Genomic DNA, 21,111 nt, shown 5'->3' with positions numbered 1-21,111 from the left:
TGACAATATTAGAGTTGGATTTCTGAATGTATTTACTAGGGATGCAAACAAATAATCGAATATTTGGTATTCGAATGTCAAAATAGGTATTCGAATATTCGATGTTTTTGTTGAATTAATAAATTAATAAACTTTTTGCCTAGAACTGTCATCTTCGTCTGTCTTGTTTTTACAACGATGGACCCCTAATGCCATAGGTGTGAACTTGATGACACTATACACGCGTCATATCGGATATATCGCCGGGAACTATAAACGGTCCCCGTAATTTTGCATTTATTGGATGTTAGACAAGTGAAATAAAACACATTCCAATTATTTTGAGTACATTTAAATGGCCATGCCAATTAAGGGTTTAAGAGATCGGCCTTTATACCAATGTTTTGTCTTCACTGCTAATCAAGCTTGGCGATATTGCTCAAATCGCCTTGATGATATGAAGGACATGTGCTAGTTATGTGCATTAAACTGTTTCCATGTTTTCAATATAACGCTCTTGCGTACAAAAATTAACTGTATGGTTTGACGTTTAAGGATATATGTCCTGTATTGTTGTACAATACCTAAGGCAAAAGCGACGTTTACACATGGTGTCGTTTTCTATAAATATATTTCGTAAACATCAATCCCAGAACGAGGCTGCAAGTCCAACGTTGGCGCATATCGTAATTTAACCGGGAAAAACACAATTCCCTGATCTTATTTTGCATTGTTTACAAAAATGAATGCAGAGGAATTGGTACAATTCGTTTTTTTTTTTGTTAAAGATATATCGCTTTTTCTTGGGATATATTTTGAAAATGGGGAAATTCAGAGGCTAATTTATGGAATTATAAGGGTCCGCCGCGTGTACCGAATACGACCAGGAAGTGTAACAGGGCTCCCGCTATTACGTTAGTGAATAATAATAGTTTACTACAATTCTTAAAGGTTCATTTTGGTGTTCGAATATTCGATCGAAAGAATTACCGAATATTCGAATATCACTTTTGCCATTCGTTTGCATCCCTAGTATTTACCGTACTTCACCTTAGAGTTCGGACACCTTAAAATGATTAATTTTTCGCTCTCCGAATTCATAGAAAATAACCATTTTTACATTTAATCTACATGTATGGTAAACCTGCCTTTTTTTCTTCATGTCTGCATTTTACCACTTATTAATTTATCCGTAGTTATCAATGGTTATTACTCCTATAAGTGTAACTCCTTCATCAAGTTAATTAAAATCACATTCAACACCATTTTATACATGCATTGAAATGAATAAACACCTTTTATCGGCTTCAGATCAAACAGTCACATTGTGTGACGTCACATAACTCTCAGTTATACCCACGAGGATCTCATGGAGAGCATGGATATTGCTATGCAGGATCAATGTTTCTGAGTGGTGTTTTCGATTGTAACTTAAGTATTGCATTTCAAACTTTAATTCATCACATTAAATAGTTACCTGTAGCATTGAATGTGTTGAATTTTATTTAAAGAATGAATTGCGGGGTTGATGTCATTATCAGGGATATGAACGCAATTGGGCTGGTCTAAGTGTGTGGAGTCCGAAGGACTCCACGCGTACTTTGACCAGCTAGATTGCGTTCATATCCCCGATAATGACATCAACCCCGCAATTCATTCCTTATATTTACACCAATAGTTCATTATTGTATTCAAGAAACGTTAAAAACATACTTCATTTAATTTCGGATTACCTTTCAGTAATCCCTTCTTACCCATTCTGTAAATAGGAAGACCCGACTGTTACCGGAAACATTTTTTTTTTCAAATGACGTTTTAATAACGCTGGAAAAGATCAACCACTTGAAATCACTTTTAAACATAAAATTGAAACACTTTTGGCAACAAAACGTTTAAAATATAATAACTAAGCACTTTCTAAAATGTTGATTTATATTTTATGGGACCTGCTGACACAATACAAACAATAACAAGATCAATAGTGTTCATGTATATTGTTTATGCGATGAATTGTGATCCGAACATATCCGAAGATGTTGCGTTCATCGATTGATGAACGCAATTGCGGAAAGGCAGTTCATTTAAGGAATGGAAGTTGAGGTGTAAATATTGTTCTATTGATGTTACAATGAGTATTACTGTACGATTATTGCTTCATAAAGTCTATATTAAAAGTGTGGTACAAGTTTCAAAGTTTATTGGCGGATCGTTTTACAAACACGTCATGACTGTGTTTTCTTTATCTCTTGATTGCCCTTGTTGTTTCTTTAATCCTCAATTAAATATATCACACATCCTTTTCAACAGGCAATAAATCGTTTAGGATGGGTAGTAACTAACTAACTTATCACAGTGATGTATACGGTTAGGTAATCTAGCCAGGCATTGTAACGATAAAGATCAATATTTTTTGTCTTTGTGACTTAGTAACTGTAAAAGTTACAATCGACGTCCCTTGGGTGTCCGAAAATTAGGTACCTAAAATAAATTATTTTTGAAAATAATAATGGATGTCCGAATTTTTAGATTGTCCGAACTCCTTAAGGTGAATTACGGGTAGTTTGTGCTTGTGTGGCAGTTATATTTCAATTCTTGAACTATATATTCTTGTCAGATACAAATGTGTCAGATACTGACTTTCGGATTGATATGTCACACTTTTAAAAGTGTGCAATTTTGGCAATAAAACCTGCATGTTACTTGTTCTTCAAACCTGAACCCCCAGGTCCTCTTGACAGCATTGAGGTTTCCTTGGCTAATGGCTTATATGGTAAATTTGCTGTCCCACTCTTCATGTAATTATGTTACAATGAGGTTAGCATTCTAAAGAGGGTGATTGAAAGCAAAAGGGTGCATAAAGAAAAGTAAAACCATTCCTGGAAAGTCTTAAATAATAGCAGAGTGGTGTACCATAACTTAGTTGAAATCCAACCATCTTTGTCAAAGTATTTAACCAGACAAAAAAAGAATGTTTCCTTTGAAGCATGGAACATGTTTAAAAACTACTGATAAACCTGAAAATTGATAACTTTTATGTTTGTTACTTTCTTAGTCAACTGTTACTGAAATCAATATATAAAAAAAAATATAAAAAATATAAAAAAATATTCCGACCGACCTACCTACCCTATTTTTTTTGGCAGCGTTACCTGAAACGCACCTATTTTTTTATTTGGCCTAACATTAAATTTATCAATAAACTTTAAAAAGCACAATCCTATTCTCATTCATAAAAACAGACTAGTTCCGATATTCTAAACATAGTTTCTACATACATTAACTGACCACATGTTTGTCCTCACCGTAGGAAACAACCATCTGATAAGCTCTGCATTTTAAAAGGTATAATTGCTAAAGTTGCTCGTAAAAGTAAAATCATTTTCCTTAAAGAATTAAAACGTGTAAGTTCATAGAATTTGTCTAATGTATGCTATCTAATCAAAGCACCAAAAACCTTTTAGACGCGATTGAAAAGAGCATTTACTGTAACTTCAAATACATGGGGATACGTCAACTGAATTGATATAAAGCTGTGCATTTTTAATGGAATTATTGCTGAAGTTGTTTGTAAACAAATGATTTTCCCTAAACAAAACGTGTATGTTAATAAAAGGAAATGATATATATATATATATGAATAATATGATGTATTGTATTTTCCTATCGAATGATATCCAATCAAAGCAACGAAAAACCTTTAGAAACGATTGAAATGGGGCATGCATTGTAACACTAAATACATGGGGATGGGGGATTACAAAAACAAAATGACACAAGACGCCATAAAGATATAGATATGTTTGTTTCTTCGCCCAGTGTAGGCACAAGCGCTGTCGGCACATTTTTCATGTATATGAAAAAATATTGCATATTCTTGTATTTTCTTGAAATATTCTTTGCTATACATGTATAAGAAAATTGACACAATCAGTATTTGCACTACAAAAGAAGTATAAGTGTCTTTTGTATTTCTATTACTTGTCTAAATTTGAAGAAGATATCTAAAAAAAAATAAGGAAAATCTGCAAGTTTAAAAAAGATAGGCTTTAAATTCTGGGAAGCCTAAAATCAATCTAGTGCTGGCTGGAATTTTCTGTGACATATTTGGTGCTGAAATGGTTTACAATTCGGTGTAGGATTTTTGTAAATTCTCTTCCAGAACTAAGATCATAGATGGCTACCAAGGCCAATCGTGTAGTCATTGCAAGAGTGATAGCTGTAGTTTATATTTGATTGCAAATGCCTATATTTATTTTGTGAGTTATTTGTCAAGTCACCTTGTCTAGACATTTCCATGGCATGAGATATGACAATATATTTTAATAGAGAATTATTTTTAACCAAGTTTTCCTAAGGAAAAGTTGAAAACCTAGTTAACAGATTTGGATATGCCATTGGGCAAGCAGGTGGCTGTGACCATTGGCGCTTGTGTCCAGGCCTTGATTAGGGTATTTCGAAAAAATAAATTCAAAAACGTTTAAAAACTGGAAAACTGTGGTTTTGAGTTCTCTTATTTATTAAATATTTTAAAGAAATACATTTGCTTGATCACAAATAGCATTTGTTTGATCTCAAAACTATTATTTGTATAGAATTATCTTTTAGTGTTATCATTCTTTCACTGGATGTTAATAAAATGTGAGCAAAAGTGAGTTAAATGACTATATATATTTTTCGCTCTTCGCTCGCTCCTCTTTTTTGCTAAATGCGAAACAAATATTTTTATTATTATTTCGCTTGCTAGCTCGCCCCATTATTTTTTGAAAAATTCCGATGAACAAGTTATCAATTTGGTGTGGCCTAACATGATTGTCATAAATACTGATTACCATCAATTTCTGGCGCGTAGCATAAGATAAACTTGGAATAAACTGTGTGTTAATAAGCATCAGTTTTAAATCATCATCTCATTATCAACCAATTTTAGTGACTTTGTGCAAGATAAAACATTTATTCATTAATCTCTATCTGAAATCAACATTTTTAGTGTGAAGTACGGGACCTGGGTGAAGTGTTTACATCGTGCAGCAGAAAACAACAGGACCATGTGTGGGAACGAGTGTACAGTATGGTGTCAGCTCATGGAGTCACTCAGGTAGTTAATGGCCACTGGCAGTCCAGCATTCACATAGTGTACTTGTGAAGCTACACATGTATTAAAGCTCTGGCAATACATTTTTAGCTCGCTGGGTTTTTCCAGAAAAGAAGTTAAAGTTATGTGAAAGCCTTGGTGTCATCCTCACCATCAGCAAGTGAAGGCTTTAACTTTGGCCATTACTAAAGAAACTCAAAATGTTGAAATGAAACTTTGTATACATGTTCACATGCATAGCAGGCCCACAACTTTAGGTTTAGTTTTGCCCCATGAAAAACAACAGATGAGTTTTGGCTCTTGTTTAATAAATTTTAGCTACATGACTGCTTTTTGATGAAAAAATAGTCAGGCTATTGATTTTTCACTAATATCAGCTTGAAATATAGATGACATATACATTACTGTTTTATTGTAAAGGAACTCAGTATAAATAAACATTTTATTTTAGGCACAGCCTGATGATCATGAGAGAGCAGACATACATGATGACAATGAAGAAGAGAATTCTGTCACCCTATCCACCATTGTCCAGTGTCTGACAAGTCTGATTTCCTCAGTACTGCCATGTACTGACACACTACAGATACCCCAAGCCATGGTTAATACTGCTGCCCTATTACAAGGTAGGTTGGTGTAATATTTTCATTCATGTGGGGATTCCATCCTTGTCTGGCAATGATTATTACGACAGTAAGGCTTAAATAAATATCTGTGTTTAGGACAAAAGTACACTACCTGGCAAAGCCCCGCAACCCTGGAGTTCTTTCCGACCCTAGATAAAAAGTATTATTTTCTGATACAAGTCGATATAGCTGTTGTTGAGCATAAAATCCATGTGTTTATCACATTTAAAACATATGGTATTATTAATTTAATACTCAAAATGTCATGGTAAGCTTTTGCACCTTGATTTGTTGTTTTGACTGGACTTAGAAAACATTAACAAAAAAACAACAACATTGACCCAACTTGAACTAGCATTTTTGAGACTGTTGCTGTTGTCAGATATTCTTTTAGGCCTTTTTATCACACTTAATGATAAACTTGAGATACCATGCTGATTAACAAGGAAGGTTGTTGTGATGTTTTTCTTTGTGTGAGGAATTTGTTTGCCATTATGAATTGATTGATATTCACTGTGTCCATCCCAGTGGCTGGCAATAAAATACCAACCGGCTATGAAGGCTTTTTTCTTAGTATCTCGTGGGTCAGATATTTTGACCCATTCTTGTAAAAGTTTTATACAACTTTTCATAAATTTGACAAAATCAAATAACAGACTGAATGATGATTTTTATCACACTGGTGCTTTTAAACTGTCAGAATCAAAGCTGGCACAAAAGAAAGTTGTTTGATTTTTTTCAGCCCTACTGTGAACATTATATTTTTTGTAGTCAGAGTTCCAAAATAACATTCTGTCAAGAAAAGATTTTATTTTACTACTTAGATGTACGATTGTAATATGAGTGTCCTATATAGCATTCACCACTTAAAACTTCAGATTTGTTGCCACGGATACCTGTGGATCACAGTGACAAGCTTTGGAACTCAACAGCAGGAGTGTTTGAGACTTGGTGGAAGAAGAACCTGCCCAGCAGAGAAAGACTTATCATGGCCAGCCTGGTGTTCTTAGTACAGAGAACTCTGGACCTCAAACCCAGGCCATTGGTAAGTCTTATCATTAATTCTGTAAAGTGTGTTTACATTTGTTTGAGGCTTAAGACTGCATAGCAGAGAAAGGCTTATCATGGCCAGCCTGGTGTTTTTGAGACCCCTCAGCAGAGAAAGGCTTATCATGGCCAGCCTGGTGTTTTTGAGACTCCCCAGCAGAGAAAGGCTTATCATGGCCAGCCTGGTGTTTTTGAGACTCCCCAGCAGAGAAAGGCTTATCATGGCCAGCCTGGTGTTCTTCGTACAACAAACTCTTAAACAAGGTCAATGGTAGGTTGTGCATGGATGAGAACGTTAATAAAATTATAGTTGAATGAGTTTACAGAGGTTTTATTGGGTTTATTATGAGGTGCAGTGGACATCACCATCACATGTCACTAATATTGTATTTCACTATAGTTTTATATCAGTCTTGAGTTTTGTATCAAAGAACCCCAGTTTACATATAGATACGGATGTTATTCTTACTTTGTATTTTATCTGAATCTCTAAATCTCTCTCACTCAATACTGGTGTTGGAGTCAGTAAAACCTGTGTGGTAGCCGAACGAAGCAATATATATCACTGAAAAATCTTATTCACAGTTACCACTTCCAGGTTATTGATATTGGTGTGTGTGGTTGCTACATGATGTGATATGTATAAATGACAAATTCATTTTTAGCATGCTCACAGAGTTAATATATTAACAAATGGCATTCAGTTTGTTTTTTAGATGAAACTCTTCATCTCAAATTGCTATGTCACTGTGCTATTGTAGGTATGTGACCTGAAGCGTGTATGGTCGCTACATGAGGCGATGGGTCTGGTGGATTTCACGTGCAGCACAAGCGCCGAGTTTCTCTCCATGCTTCTACGTTGTTTTATCTCGCCACTGTACTTGAGTCATGACGAGGTAGTTGATCTTACACATGATAAATTGATTTCAATAAAATGATAAATTTATTTCAATAAAATGAACTGATAGCTTTCATATGAGGCCTTTTGTTTCAACGTCAGTGAATCTTACTGGGTCACTTCATTCCTTGAAGGTTTTTTGAATTATTTCTTATCAAACTTGTATTTTTTTCAAACTTGAATCAGAACCTCCTGAAAGTATGTAAGTGAAGTTCAACATTTCCATTTTAAAACCAATAATGATCATCCAATGAAGATATCGTACATATTGCGAATACCTATTGTATTTGTAGGGGATCAAGTTTCTGTCGTATGTTATGACCCTGGATGAAGGATTTACTGCCCAGATCCACAGCACGGTGAAAAACAACATCCTCTCCACTCCCAAGTAAGCAGTCCCACCCAGTTGGTACATTATACTAACAGTACCTGTGGCTCCAGATATGAATTTTCAATGCATTTGTATTGCACACTCATGTTTTTGCAATATGGTGTTGAGGTTTTGGTATTTGGTAAGTTTGGTATTTCCCGGTGATTTGCAAGCCCATTGGTAAAAAGACTGTTAAAGTTATGTCATAAGTGAAACTGAAAAGTTTTAATGAATTTCGAATAAGACTTTCTTCTATTAAAATAGAAGGAATCATTGATGTTTTTAATATGTTTTTGTTTTTTACCCTTTCTGTAAAGCCAATTTTATCAATGAACTTTTAGACATTTAATTTGAGATTACTCATTTTTGCAGATACATGATTTTGTTGATAATTGATAGTGCATTTTGATGAAATGTTTAGTAGAACAATTGCGTATACTGACAGACCCTTGACAGATATACCCGGTAAACATTTTTTCTTAACAGTCGTTCCTTTACAAAAGTATCTCACTTGTCATGCAGTATGATATTATTATTTCATAATTACCAAAACACAGTAAAACTGCGATCGCTCAAGGACACCGGGGACCGAGCCAATACCTCGAGGGAACTGATGTTTGAACGACCCGAATTTCAATTTTCCAGTCTGTTATGAAATATCTTTCAGTGTCTTTTAAGTTTGAAGTCGTCAAACTGACTGTTTACTAAGACACCAATTAGGTATTGCGTTGTGGAAATCGCCCAAATGTTCAAAGGCTGTCATATACTAAATGTAAAATATAAAAGAAATATCAATAAATGAATAAATGTAAATGTTTATTTTTACAAAATTGCCATATGCAAAGCAAAGTGACAAGAAGGAATTCTTTTCAGAGTTGGATCGATATGGTAGTGTTTATTCATATTTTTATTACTCATTTACATTTCTCACAATTAACTTCTCATAATTATCTTCTCAAATGCCCTTATCAACTACTATCGGTCATGCGTAAACAGTGATAAACGGTTTTTCACACCTTATCAAACTGCTTTTCAAGTCATAGCAATTTTTATAACTTGCGAAAATTTTAACACCTAGCAATTGTTTAATTTGGAACACGCGTCGGGAAAAAGTGTGTAATTATGACCTCGAGGGAGCCATACTGTTTTGTGTACTTGGGACCGACTATATTGCTTGACTCCTCAACATATTTAGATTTCGATGCAGCCTAGGTATATTTTATATGTAAATAGAAGGAAAAATGTTCGGGACTAAGTTCCGACCTCGAATGACCGCTTGTTTGAACGACTGCAGTTTTACTGTCTTTGATTTATTGGCATTATTTAAAATACACACACAATGTTAGAAAACATAAACATACATAAATTTTGAATTAAAAAAAAATAGGTATTGAATGAAATCAGGAGAAAACTTTAGACGTTCATGAATACTGGCTGGTGTTTATTATTAGGAGCCTGAATTAAGTAAGTGCCCTATCCCAGAAACAAGTATTTTGTTACGTACATTACATACATGGTTATATACTTGACAGTTCCTGGCATGAGAAGTATGGAGAGGTGTATTTCCGGGCGTGGCAGGGGCATGAGGATGGGGCAAGGGATCAGTTTGAGAGAACATGTATACAGGATATCATGCACCATGCAGTACATGCGCAACTGAAGCTGTTCCCGCCCCTCAAACGTGTGAGTCTGTCTGCCTTTAGAACTAACAAACAATGGAAAGGTTCATCATGTATCAGCTTTTACAGCCAATTTCTATACTCGTTGATGGTTTTTGCACAAGAAAATTAATCTAAAAAGCATATTGTGATGTACCTTTATGATGAATATTATACTGCAGTTGAATATCTGCAGTCAGGATACTGCTATGATGAAAATCCTACTTCAGCTCAATATATACTACCAGCAGTTTCAGTTATTTGCAACAATTAATGTCATTGACAATTTGTCAACACTACACTTGTAGCCTATCTGTTTTTTTCTATGAAGACTGAAACAAAACAGTCATGGTTGGCTTTTGTCTAATTTCTTAAATTACTTATATGTTATGCCCCTTGGTTTCTTAAAAAATCCAGATGATTGTAACACTCCGGATTGTAGTGTTCTTGCTCTACAGTGAATCTATGGCAGTATTGATGAATTCACTCATGTCGTTTTAATACAGTTTCTAGGTTACATCCATGGCCAGAAGAAACAAAAGGGAATGGATGAGATGTTGTGTCGCCTGTATGGCCCCATCATGTGGAGGTCACTCAGGGTATACCATACAACTTTATTGACACTGTTGTGCTTTCTTTGTTAATGGCATATCCTTTCAATCGCATTCATATTCTGTTGAAAGCAAAATTCCTAATTACCTCAACAAGTACAAAAATGTCTCTTGTGATTGGTCAAATGATAAAATGTATAAGACCGTCTTATTAAGACGTCATTTACACTGCTACTGTTCACAACCAAATTGGTACTTAAGTCAGTTTCTATTGTCTTGAAATTGAGACTATAAATATGAACATTGAATATTTTAGAATTGAGGTTTATCAATATATTCCATTAGACTTTACTAACTATAACTGACCAAATGTTTTCATACACTGATGAACCACAATACTAAAATATGAAATCCTTCATTATTGAAATAAACAGACTTTTCAATGATTTGAGAAATGGACAATAAGAAATTTAAAAACATTTATTTAAAAACTCCAAATTCGGCATAACTGTAAAAATATTCTCATTTGGAATGGGTGAAGATATCTGACCTCTGTGTGTGATGATTGAACACTGACACAATATTAATAAAATGTCAGGTATGTAACCCTTTGACTTTCAGGTGGCGAACAGTCAGGTGCGGTCAAACACTGCGTCTCTGTTTTTCGATGTGTTCCCACTGCAGGGTACAGACGCTGGGATCCAGGAAGCAGACGCTTTCCTACAAAAACAGTTTGATATGCTCCAGGTAAATTGTGAAAAACATGTAGTATATGGCACAGTAAAGATAGCATCTCATTCCAGATAAGACACAACAACATGTTTGAATGCATTGTCAATGTCAATTTAATGAAATGCAACATTTCTGTTGCTGTCCAGCAATACCAGAGTTGTGAAAAAAATAAATATCTCTTTCAACAAAGATTTATAAAAAAAAACAATTATTTTTAGCTCGACTATTCAAAGAATAGGTGGGCTATACTACTCGCGTCGGCGTCCGGTTAAAGTTTTAGGGCAAGTTGGAATTTTCACTTATAAGTCCAATACCCTATATTCAATTGACTTAATACTTCACACAGTTGTTCAGGGCCATCACATGATGAGGTTAGATAACTCCATATTATTTTTTACACAGATTATGGCCCCTGATTGACTATGGAACTTAGGTTAAAGTTTTAGGGCAAGTTGGAATATTTGTTAATAACTTCTATATCCTTTGTTCAATTGACTTAATACTTCACACAGTTGTTCAGGACCATCACACAATGAGGTTACATAACTCCATATTATCCTTAATACAAGTTATGGCCCCTGATTGACTTAGGTTAAAGTTTTAGGGCAAGTTGGGATTTTCACTTAAAACTCCAATACCATTCATTCAATTGACTTAATACTTCACACAGATGTTCAGAGCCATCACATAATGGGGCTAGATAACTCCATATTATCTTTTATATAAATTATGGCCCCTGATTGACTATTGAACTTAGGTTAAAGTTTTAGGGCAGGTTGGGATATTGTTTAATAACTTCTATACCCTTCATTCAATTGACTTAATACTTCACACAATTGTTCAGGACCATTACCCAATGAGGTTACATAACTCCATATCCTTAATACAAGTTATGGCCCCTGTTTTAGGCAAGTAAAAGTTAAGGGCAAGTTGAGATTTTAATAAAAAAACTTCTATACCGTTCATTAAATGCACTTAATAAAATTCAAAATTATTTACGACCTTACAAGAAAAATAACTCCGTTTTAAGCCTAAATACAAATTATGGCCCTTGAATTTTTATATTTTTTTTAATTTCCTTTCAAAGGCATATTTGTATATTTTTAACCACATTTTCATAATGGGAAATCAAGATATTTGAATGACTTGCGACATTGTTTGGTAGGGCTGGTGGGAGGGCAGAATCAAAGTCACCTTATGTATCGAATAATTTTAGTTAGGTTTGACATAAAGAGACCAAACTTAGTATTATTACATCGTTATTGTATTCTAAGTCAAAGCGGCGTAGTCAAGCGCGCTGTCTTACGACGGCTCTTGTTAATATTTAAAGGGACTATGTCACAGATTGGCACCAAAAAAAAGTTTTTTTCTGTAACGAATCTCAGGACAATTATCTAATAGAATGTGTTACGCTTTGATATCATAAATGTAAAAAAGTACCAAAATGTAAAAAAAACATTCCCCAATGTGCCCAGCCACTCAGTACTTGGAGAGTTCTCCAAATAGGGAATTTCATGGATGTTATTCCTCAGGTAACATCGAAGAACTTCACTGTGAAACTCATAGAGGACATTTCTTTTACAGGTTTATCCCCAATTAGCAAAGTCTGTATTTGTTTTCAATTGCTTGAGATAAATGTTCAAGTATACTACAATCCCCTCTATTTCAGGAGTTATTGGAAGATCCATACCCCCATGTTCGCAGTCTCTCAGTGCTTGGTGTGTTTCGAATAATGAGGGATTTCTGGGAGGTTATTCCACAGGAAACGCTGAAAAACCTCACTGTTAAACTCATACATGACATGCTTAATGATGCCAGCTCTTCTGATGTACGGGAAAGTGTCATCAAGGTACAGTTGGTCTTCTTGCTATTTAAGACGAGTTTGGTTCTAATTTAATTCCCTCATAATCAGATAATTATAACATTGCAAAATATGAATTCAGAATTGAAGGGGAAAACATGTCTTTATATAAAACAACTTGCAAAATGCCATATGTCTGGTTAACATTATCAATTAGATTTTCCAGTAAAATTGTTAAGATATTGTACAGAATGAAAGAAACAAAAATCAGTTTTTATTCACAACTTGTTACAAAACACACAAAACTAAAAGACATAAGCAGAAAAAAGGTAGTTATTTAAATGAGTTCCAAAAGTGACTTGTGATATTCATTCAACCATTACTTCAGGGCCTCACTGTCCTGCTGGAGAACCCCCTGTGTCACCCGTTCCTGAAGCCACTACTTCCTGAGATACATAATCACTTCCATGACGTGTCGGAAAGTGTCCGCATAGCCATGCTGAATCTCTTGTGTTCTGTCAAGTCCCTAAGAACTATCAAGGTAACAAATAGTTCAATGGTTTTATATCAGAATATAATACTTTGTAAAAGTGTAAATCTTGGTACACACAATTTTCAACAACTATGCATGGCATTGTATTTACAACATCAATTTCATTTGTCAGAGATAGCTGTTGAGTTATGCTGTTTGTTGAAGCGAGGAAATCAGACAAGCATTGGCATCTGCTCCTAGTAAATAGTGTATTTTGTACATTACAGAACTGAAACATTGTACACCTGGGCACCTGCAGGCTAGACTTACAGCAGATGTTAAACCAGTCTATAAAAACTTACTGAGAACAGTTATCATTGCACTATAACATTGTGTTTTGCATTTGTTACAGTACTGGAACATTGTGCCCCTGGAACATCTGCTGGCTAGATTGGTGATCGACTCTGAACCAGTCAACAAGAGAATTGTCAAGCTGATCTTCTCCAACTTTGTGCCCATTGAGGCCACAAGTATGTTAACACTTTGCCTGCTTACTCGGACCCAGGTTGCACTGAGAAATTGAAACCCTACTGCTGTTCTTTACATCCGTTTGTTTGTGATTTTTCCACAGAAAATAAGGGCAGAAATTACGCCCAATTAACAGTCGAAGAAAGTATACTCTTACCCAAAAATAAGATTCAAATCTTCATACTCTAGCTTAAAGGGGGTTTTGTTAAAAATTTGCTATGGTAAATTTATTTTAGGTATTTTGTTACCATTTTCACAACTCTCAGGGCTCTGGCTCCATTAGCAAAAAGGTGAGAGAAAAAAGCGTACTCTGAGTTGCTTGTGTAATGCCCATATTGCACCAGACTGCAAGTGGAGTGTGATGCAACTCTTCACAAGCAATGAAAAGTGAATAAAAAGGTTTATGTAATAACTAATATATATATCATTTTTTTTATATATATATTCATTTTTTGATAATAAAACGACAACCCAATGCTTTTTTTTATTAGTACTAAAAACACAACAGCATTCCTCCTGTTTCTTTATATAATATTTCTGAAGTAGTTAATTTGTGCATTAACATCTGCATACTATGTGATAAAGAATCAGAAAACATGGTGTGTAATACCGAAATTTATTTAGGAGTCTCTATTTTACGGTTAAAATCCTGCAGTATTTTACTAGTATATGAAATGTTTGCATGTATAAAAAAAATAATTGAATGATTGTAGATGATGTGAAGGTATCGCGATGTGTGATGCTGATCGAGACAAACCCTGCAGCTGCCAGGCAGTTCTACAGATATGCCAAACATCACATGAACATTGATGACATAGGTACGAATGCTTTGACAGTCAGAACAAATATTTGATTGGTTGAATGTTGCTATTTTATAAGTGAGAAATAATGTTGCTTTCTTCTTGTAGAGGTTCAAATGTACATCGTACAATGGTATCCGTAATGCCTTTGAGAGGTCAACAAGGGTAAAAGAATGACCTAAGTTAACCATATAATTTTCCTATTCCAAATTCTGTAAGCGTTATTCATGTTAACTTTGCAACAGTCAGACTCCTAACAAAATCTTCTATTTTTTTGTTATGAACTATATGGATATTCTAGTGAGCTACATAACGATGCTGTGTAAAGCTGTCCTGTATACCATCAAGCGAGCTGGAGCCTCAAGTTCACAACCACAGGTACTTGAAGGAACTCATTGCCATAATTGGAATCAATTAGCCTAGTAGTATCTTAATGACAGGAAAATTTAATGATAGGAAAATTCTATTACTTTAGAGCAATAAAAAAGATATATATTTTTCCCCTGCCGTTTTTTTTCCTCTTGACATTTAGCAATTGTAGTAATATAGTGCCATTTGTGAATATTACCATATGTTTATTGAATAAAAGGTTTGAAAACAAGTAGAACATTATTTGAATCATGTAAGTATTATTTTCCTATTTGCCAAAACAAATTTATTTTTCCCCTATCGCCATCATTCCCTTAAAGTGTTGGAAAAAACACTGTGAACTGTTAGACCTTTCCTCAGTTTATGGTTTATCAGTAAATATTTTAACTCATCCTGACAGATTAACGCATGCTTACTTTATATGTATAAAAAACACTCTAGGATGACTCTGGTGCATTGGGAGAGGATGGTAACGATGATAATGAACAAGAAGAGGATGACCCCCTGAGGCTTGAAAACACCCCAGTCATGTTAGGACTGTGTGAGACCATGTGTATACTCTGGGCATTTAATGTGAACACATTGAAAAAGGTAGTTGTATACTCTGATACAAAAACATCAAAAGTCGCTGCCTGTCTGTTAAAGTAACTCTGACAGAAAAACTTAACCTATTATTGGCTGTTGTTTTTTGTTGAGTAATGTGCATGATTAACTATTGTTGTGTTGATAGCGTATGATCATAGCAACCAACCTAATATGCTAAGTAATATGCTTTATTATGTGAAACCAACAATGGGTGGGTACATGAATTTAGGATGAAAAGTTGTCTACCTTTCACCAAGAGGTTGTGGGTTTCGAGTTTAATCAGGAAAATAAAATTATTTTCGTTTTTGCAGGCTTCCAATGCAGACCTGAATAAAACTCTGATGAAGAAGTTCAGCTATGCTCTACCAGAGATGTTCCAGGCTTTTACTGTGAGTTTTTCAGACTGATTATAACATTCTGCATGTATTTTTCTTCTCAAGTAGGGCAGTATCACCAAACTTCTGATTTTGTGTATTTTCAATTTAGTACAATAACCTAAACAAATCCCTGAACAAATAATGTATTGGTAATTACATAATTCAACTAGTTGTTTACTCAAAAAGTTCAACTTTCAGAAGTGTTTTAATTTTCATATATTTGCTGACTATTGGGCAAGACTGCCACATGGTTGTTTATATTTCGGTTAGTTCTAAGTTCAAAATACAGTAGGACTGTATAGAATGGCCTGTGACATCCTTTGATTATATTTACAGGACAGTCATATAACTGATGATCTTCTACAACTGGCAGGCTTCCTACCTCCAAAACACATACCCACCATCAGGTATAATATGGTATCAAGTTACAGAACTAAATAGCTTTAGCACCATTTTTGTCATAGATTTTTGTCTTAGTGGAGTTCATTTTAAACAAATGACACCGTGATATGGTGCACAAGGTCCAGTGAAAGTCTTCTTTGCCAAATCACACCTGAAAGTGGTCTGATATGCACATGTGTGTTTAAAATGTAACATTGGCTTTTGTTTGTTTCTTTAAGTTTACAATTTCTTGTGACAAAACACTGATTTTGCATAATGTTTGTGTTTAATAGTAACAGCTTCTAAAAATTATTCGGCATTTAAGGAATGAGACCTTATCCCCAAAATTGGGAAATTTAATTGCTATTATCTTTGAATTGGGATTGAAATTTTAGGAGTTACTTCAAAATTAGACTTTTTAATTGGTTTTAATGAATTATACCATTGGGAATTGGTCTGAATGACTGACTAATCAGATGCATAGGAAAAGGCTAGTTTCTTGCAATGTTTGTAATGACAACATACTGGTATATTTCATGAAGTGTGAACATTCAGATTTAAGGTTTTTTAGAAAAAAATGAATAGTATTTAAGTCAAACAATTTATTTATATTAAATAACAGCAAACTAGTAAGAACAAAACATAATTCAATAATGTCATTTTAGTCGTTCATGGGTGCCTCGCTTACGTCGTATGACATCCGACAACACAGAAGAGGAGTATGGGACACTGGTGGAATGTTTGTGCAAGACTGGACAGGTTGCCTCGGTGATGGAACTCATCACAGACTGGCTACAACCCACACTTAGTAAATAGCTTAGTGAAAAACCTTGTGCCAAGTCAAAATTATGTAAAGTTTCTCACGCATATTTTTCTTTTACTTTGTTACACTCATTTTTTTTATTTCATTTTTCACCCCAAGTTATTAATTATAAACAAGAGCGGTCACAGACAGCTATATCCCCCGCCTCATGGGGGCATTTTTTGTAACGAAAGCCAATCAATGGTAAGGGTAGTTTCTCAGGAACATAAGGAATGCGTAACATTAAGAAAGGGCAATAACTCTCCCTAAAATGGTCGAATCGCGAAAGCCCGGCAATATGCACTGTGTCACTATATAGTCATCAATCTGTGAAAGGTTGGTAGAAAATGCATGAAAAACGTAAGAGGATTTGCGAAGAAACCAATTTTAAATGTAAAATAAACAAAGTGCTATAACTCTTTCAAAAATAGTCGATTCGCAGAAGCCCCACAATATGTGCTGCTTCACTTTATGATCATCAATCTGTGAAAGTTGGTAGAAATTGCATGAAAAACGTAAGAGGAGTTGCGAAGAAACCAATTTTAAATGTAAAATAAAGAAAGGGCAATAACTCTTTCAAAAATGGTCGAATCAGGAAAGCCCGACAATATGCGCTGCTTCACTTTATGATCATCAATCTGTGAAAGTTTGGTAGAAATCGCATGAAAAACATAAGAGGAGTTGCAAAGAAATGAATGTGGAAGGGACGCACGCACAGAATCGCGCCTACCATTACTATATCCCCTCAACTTTTCAAGGCGGGGGATAAATAAACCAACATCATCATGAGATGTTAAATGCATTTAAGATGGTAATAACAACAAAGTCAAAACTGGATACTCTTATCAAAGAAAAAATTTATTCATGACTCTATTTTTAGCTTTGATGTGAAAACCCTAAAAATAGGCACATGCAATAGCTCTGGTCTTATTAATTGATGTCACATACATGTTTGACTGAAAAAAAAGCCCAGACTGCATCATTCTTGTTTTGGCGTTATCTTACTTATGATTGACAAAGCTGCAGTTTCATCATAGGAAACACAGTTAGTTAGTATTGGCCATAAGTCGAAAGACCAATAAAGATATTAATAATATGAAACTTGGTACATATGTTAGCAGTGACAATGTGCATAGGGCAGCAAGACCATTTACTCTTCATCAGACATAAAAAAATGGATGAGCATTGGCATCCACAGGCTAGGGTCATGTTTTCATTCACCCACACTTGAAATCAGAATCCCTTATTTTTGTGGTAGACAGCATAACAACAGTCACAATAATAATATTAATAATTAATTATAACATTTATTTCAGACGCAGTAAAACCAAATGAAGATCGGACAGGAAACAAGAAAAAGAAGTCCCGACCACGTGTGGGATTCGTAGAACAGACCAATCCGCAACCTGGCCTTGGTGTTGCCATACTGGGCTACATGCTTGGGCAGATCCCAACCCAGGGGGTGACCTTGACCTATATACAGCAGAACCCGGAATATAGGGATCTGTTAAGGAAGTCCATGGTACTGTCATTTTATTTGTTTTGATTACAAATGACGTATTGAATCATCACATGCAGTAAAAATATATACTTTGACATGAAATGAAATTCTTCGTTTGCAAATTCACATTATAAGTTATGTAAGGTAATACTCTGGACTTCAATTCTAGATTGAAAACATCAATTGCCGCCGCCCTGAAGATTTATCTGCACTAGTTTTGACTTCATCTAAGAAGAAAATAATATTTTATTGAAGTACCATATATATTACAAACACAAGTTAATGCCGTACTTTAACTTCTACAAATTAATAACTACAATTTCAGGATCAGCTCACAGAAGTCCTGGAAGGAAGGGCCCCGCTTGTAAATGAGAATCTACTGGTGGAAACATTCAGCCGTTACTGTAAACTGCTGTTACTACTACATGGACAGGTAATGATGTTGTAGAAGCCCCACAACGTCGTGGTGCTGGCTAATATAGGAATCACCTTGTCCCATCCATTCTTCCGTCCAGAGGTCCTTCTCTGAGCCCGTCCATAGGTCCATCCATCCGGGGACATTTGGACCAGACCACTTTCCTCATTACTCCATATGTTTCATATATCTATATTGACTTCAAACTTCATACACGTAATGACTCAGACTGTGTTGTGAAGAAGTGCTGTGCAAAGGAAACATTATTTTGTGTACTGGTATGGCCTTTTTTAGTTATTATCCTTGGATTATTTTTATACTTAATTTTTTACATTTTTCTTCACCTTGGCCCGGGCAAAGATTGAAAGGACTTTGAGGAATTGACTTCAAACAACATATACAGATAGATCGCATTGAGGAAAAGTGCAGTTCACATGAATCATAACTCTGGCTGCAGTATTTTATGAGCAAAAAATACCCTTTTTTAATTTTCATACTTATTTTTTGTCTTGAGCAGATCTCTAAAAAGTTCTTGTGTTATTTACTTCAAACATCCTTTTCAGATAGATCTTACTTAGAAGAAGTGTAATTCACATGAATCATAACTCACGGTGCAGTATTTTTAAGTTGTTGCCGTTTGTTTATTTTCATAGTTATTTTTTGTTCGGAGCATAACTCAAAAGTCCTTCAATTATCTACCCCATACTTTACGCACACTCATTGAGAGAACAAAGGAACCCTTACTCTTAGTGCAGTTTTCTTTTAGTTATTGTCCATTGTTTAATTGTAATCCTTTGTCGTGAGACGAATTTGATACTGTTTCTAATTCCGCACGAGATGTGACAGTCTATGACTACTTCTGTTATACTATATTTTTTAACTTCCCTTAATAACTTATGTATGTTTTTGATGTATTGACTTCAACTGTACAACAGAAACATTATCACAGTTGTTATAGTCCTTATATCTATATAGCAGAACTTCATTGATGCCTTCTCGTTGATAAATGCATTCAAAGAGCAAACATCACTCCCAGTGATACTTCTTTTTACTAGAAGGTGGTGTAGGGGGGTATTATTACATCCAGTGATAACTGCTGCTGTTGTTGCTGCTGCTGCTGCTGATGATGAAGATAAATATGACGACGATGATGATGGGGTTATAGAAGGATGAGCCCTGATTTACAATGACTGTCAGGTGGATTATGATGTATCACTTATATTAAAATCATGTACAGATGGGCAATGACAAGCAGTTATTGTTGTTTGCTCACATCATTTTGATAATAACACCTTTTTTTGTTTGTCGGGGTTCAAACATTCTATATCTATATTTCAGGACCAGAGAGAGTTCAGCTGTGTGCCAGGTTATGTGGAAATTCTGGCCTGGGCAGACAAGCATGCAGTTCCCGTGCTCGGGGTGAAAAATGAGCATGGGCAAACCAAGGAGGGGCAGAGTCAGCTAGCTGTCATCGTTTTAAAAGTGGGTGTTAGATGTTTTGTGAGAAAATTAAGGTTCTATATTCTGATAAAGAAAAGCTATGAGGGTTTAATAAGTAGTGGCAACACTGGCACATTACTTTTAAAGCTTTTGTCTTGACAGAAATGTATATTTTAGTGTCCAAGAATTCCCCCTTGGCATCCACACACTTTTTGAGTCAATCAGAAAATGCCTTTGCAAACTCTTCTTTGGTTTATATATTTATACTCTGTGCACTTGCACTTTCAATGGCACTGTGCGACTCATAATGACGTCCATGTAGATATGACCTGATGTGGGGATTCAACCAGTAGGTTAGAGGAACAAAATGCAAATCTTAGAGATGTTCTGTTACCAGTGCAGAGTGATGTGCAGGTGCACTGCTAGGTACTGGGACTATGGCGACAAGAATTTTTTAGTTACAAAATAAAGCATTCATGAGTGGCCAGTACTCCTGCACCTAGCTACATTTTGTTAATTTCTTTGCTGACGGGCTCCAAACTATAAAGCCATGTTTCATCACCCTGGACAATCTCTTTTAACTGCCAGGGGTCCTTGTAAAGAGCAATGCTTACGCCTTTAAACAAGTGCCAGCTTTTGTTTAAGGATTAACAAGATTGCATCCAACATGCCTGAACCCTGCATATT

General features: G+C 35.1%; 1 protein-coding gene across 2 annotated transcripts in view; it reads left to right on the top strand.

Moving 5' to 3' along the window:
* Positions 1–21,111, top strand: part of LOC128233647 (condensin-2 complex subunit G2-like) — a 33,617-nt gene that overhangs the window by 4,211 nt on the left and 8,295 nt on the right. For both annotated transcript variants that reach the window (XM_052947429.1, XM_052947428.1), the window contains exons 3-22: positions 4,967–5,074; positions 5,523–5,697; positions 6,576–6,742; positions 7,506–7,640; positions 7,936–8,030; positions 9,545–9,695; positions 10,177–10,269; positions 10,843–10,968; positions 12,623–12,802; positions 13,143–13,295; positions 13,639–13,756; positions 14,468–14,572; positions 14,856–14,932; positions 15,365–15,514; positions 15,820–15,897; positions 16,222–16,292; positions 16,932–17,074; positions 18,385–18,590; positions 18,895–19,002; positions 20,323–20,466. In XM_052947429.1, the coding sequence (XP_052803389.1) occupies positions 4,967–5,074; positions 5,523–5,697; positions 6,576–6,742; positions 7,506–7,640; positions 7,936–8,030; positions 9,545–9,695; positions 10,177–10,269; positions 10,843–10,968; positions 12,623–12,802; positions 13,143–13,295; positions 13,639–13,756; positions 14,468–14,572; positions 14,856–14,932; positions 15,365–15,514; positions 15,820–15,897; positions 16,222–16,292; positions 16,932–17,074; positions 18,385–18,590; positions 18,895–19,002; positions 20,323–20,466 (2,583 nt within the window). The remainder of the gene's footprint in view (positions 1–4,966; positions 5,075–5,522; positions 5,698–6,575; positions 6,743–7,505; positions 7,641–7,935; positions 8,031–9,544; positions 9,696–10,176; positions 10,270–10,842; positions 10,969–12,622; positions 12,803–13,142; positions 13,296–13,638; positions 13,757–14,467; positions 14,573–14,855; positions 14,933–15,364; positions 15,515–15,819; positions 15,898–16,221; positions 16,293–16,931; positions 17,075–18,384; positions 18,591–18,894; positions 19,003–20,322; positions 20,467–21,111) is intronic.

Source organism: Mya arenaria, chromosome 5 (genome assembly GCF_026914265.1).
Source record: "Mya arenaria isolate MELC-2E11 chromosome 5, ASM2691426v1".
Classification (NCBI taxonomy): Eukaryota; Metazoa; Mollusca; class Bivalvia; order Myida; family Myidae; genus Mya; species Mya arenaria.
Note: the sequence above shows the minus strand (reverse complement) of the source record. Positions and strands in the feature narration are given on the sequence as shown.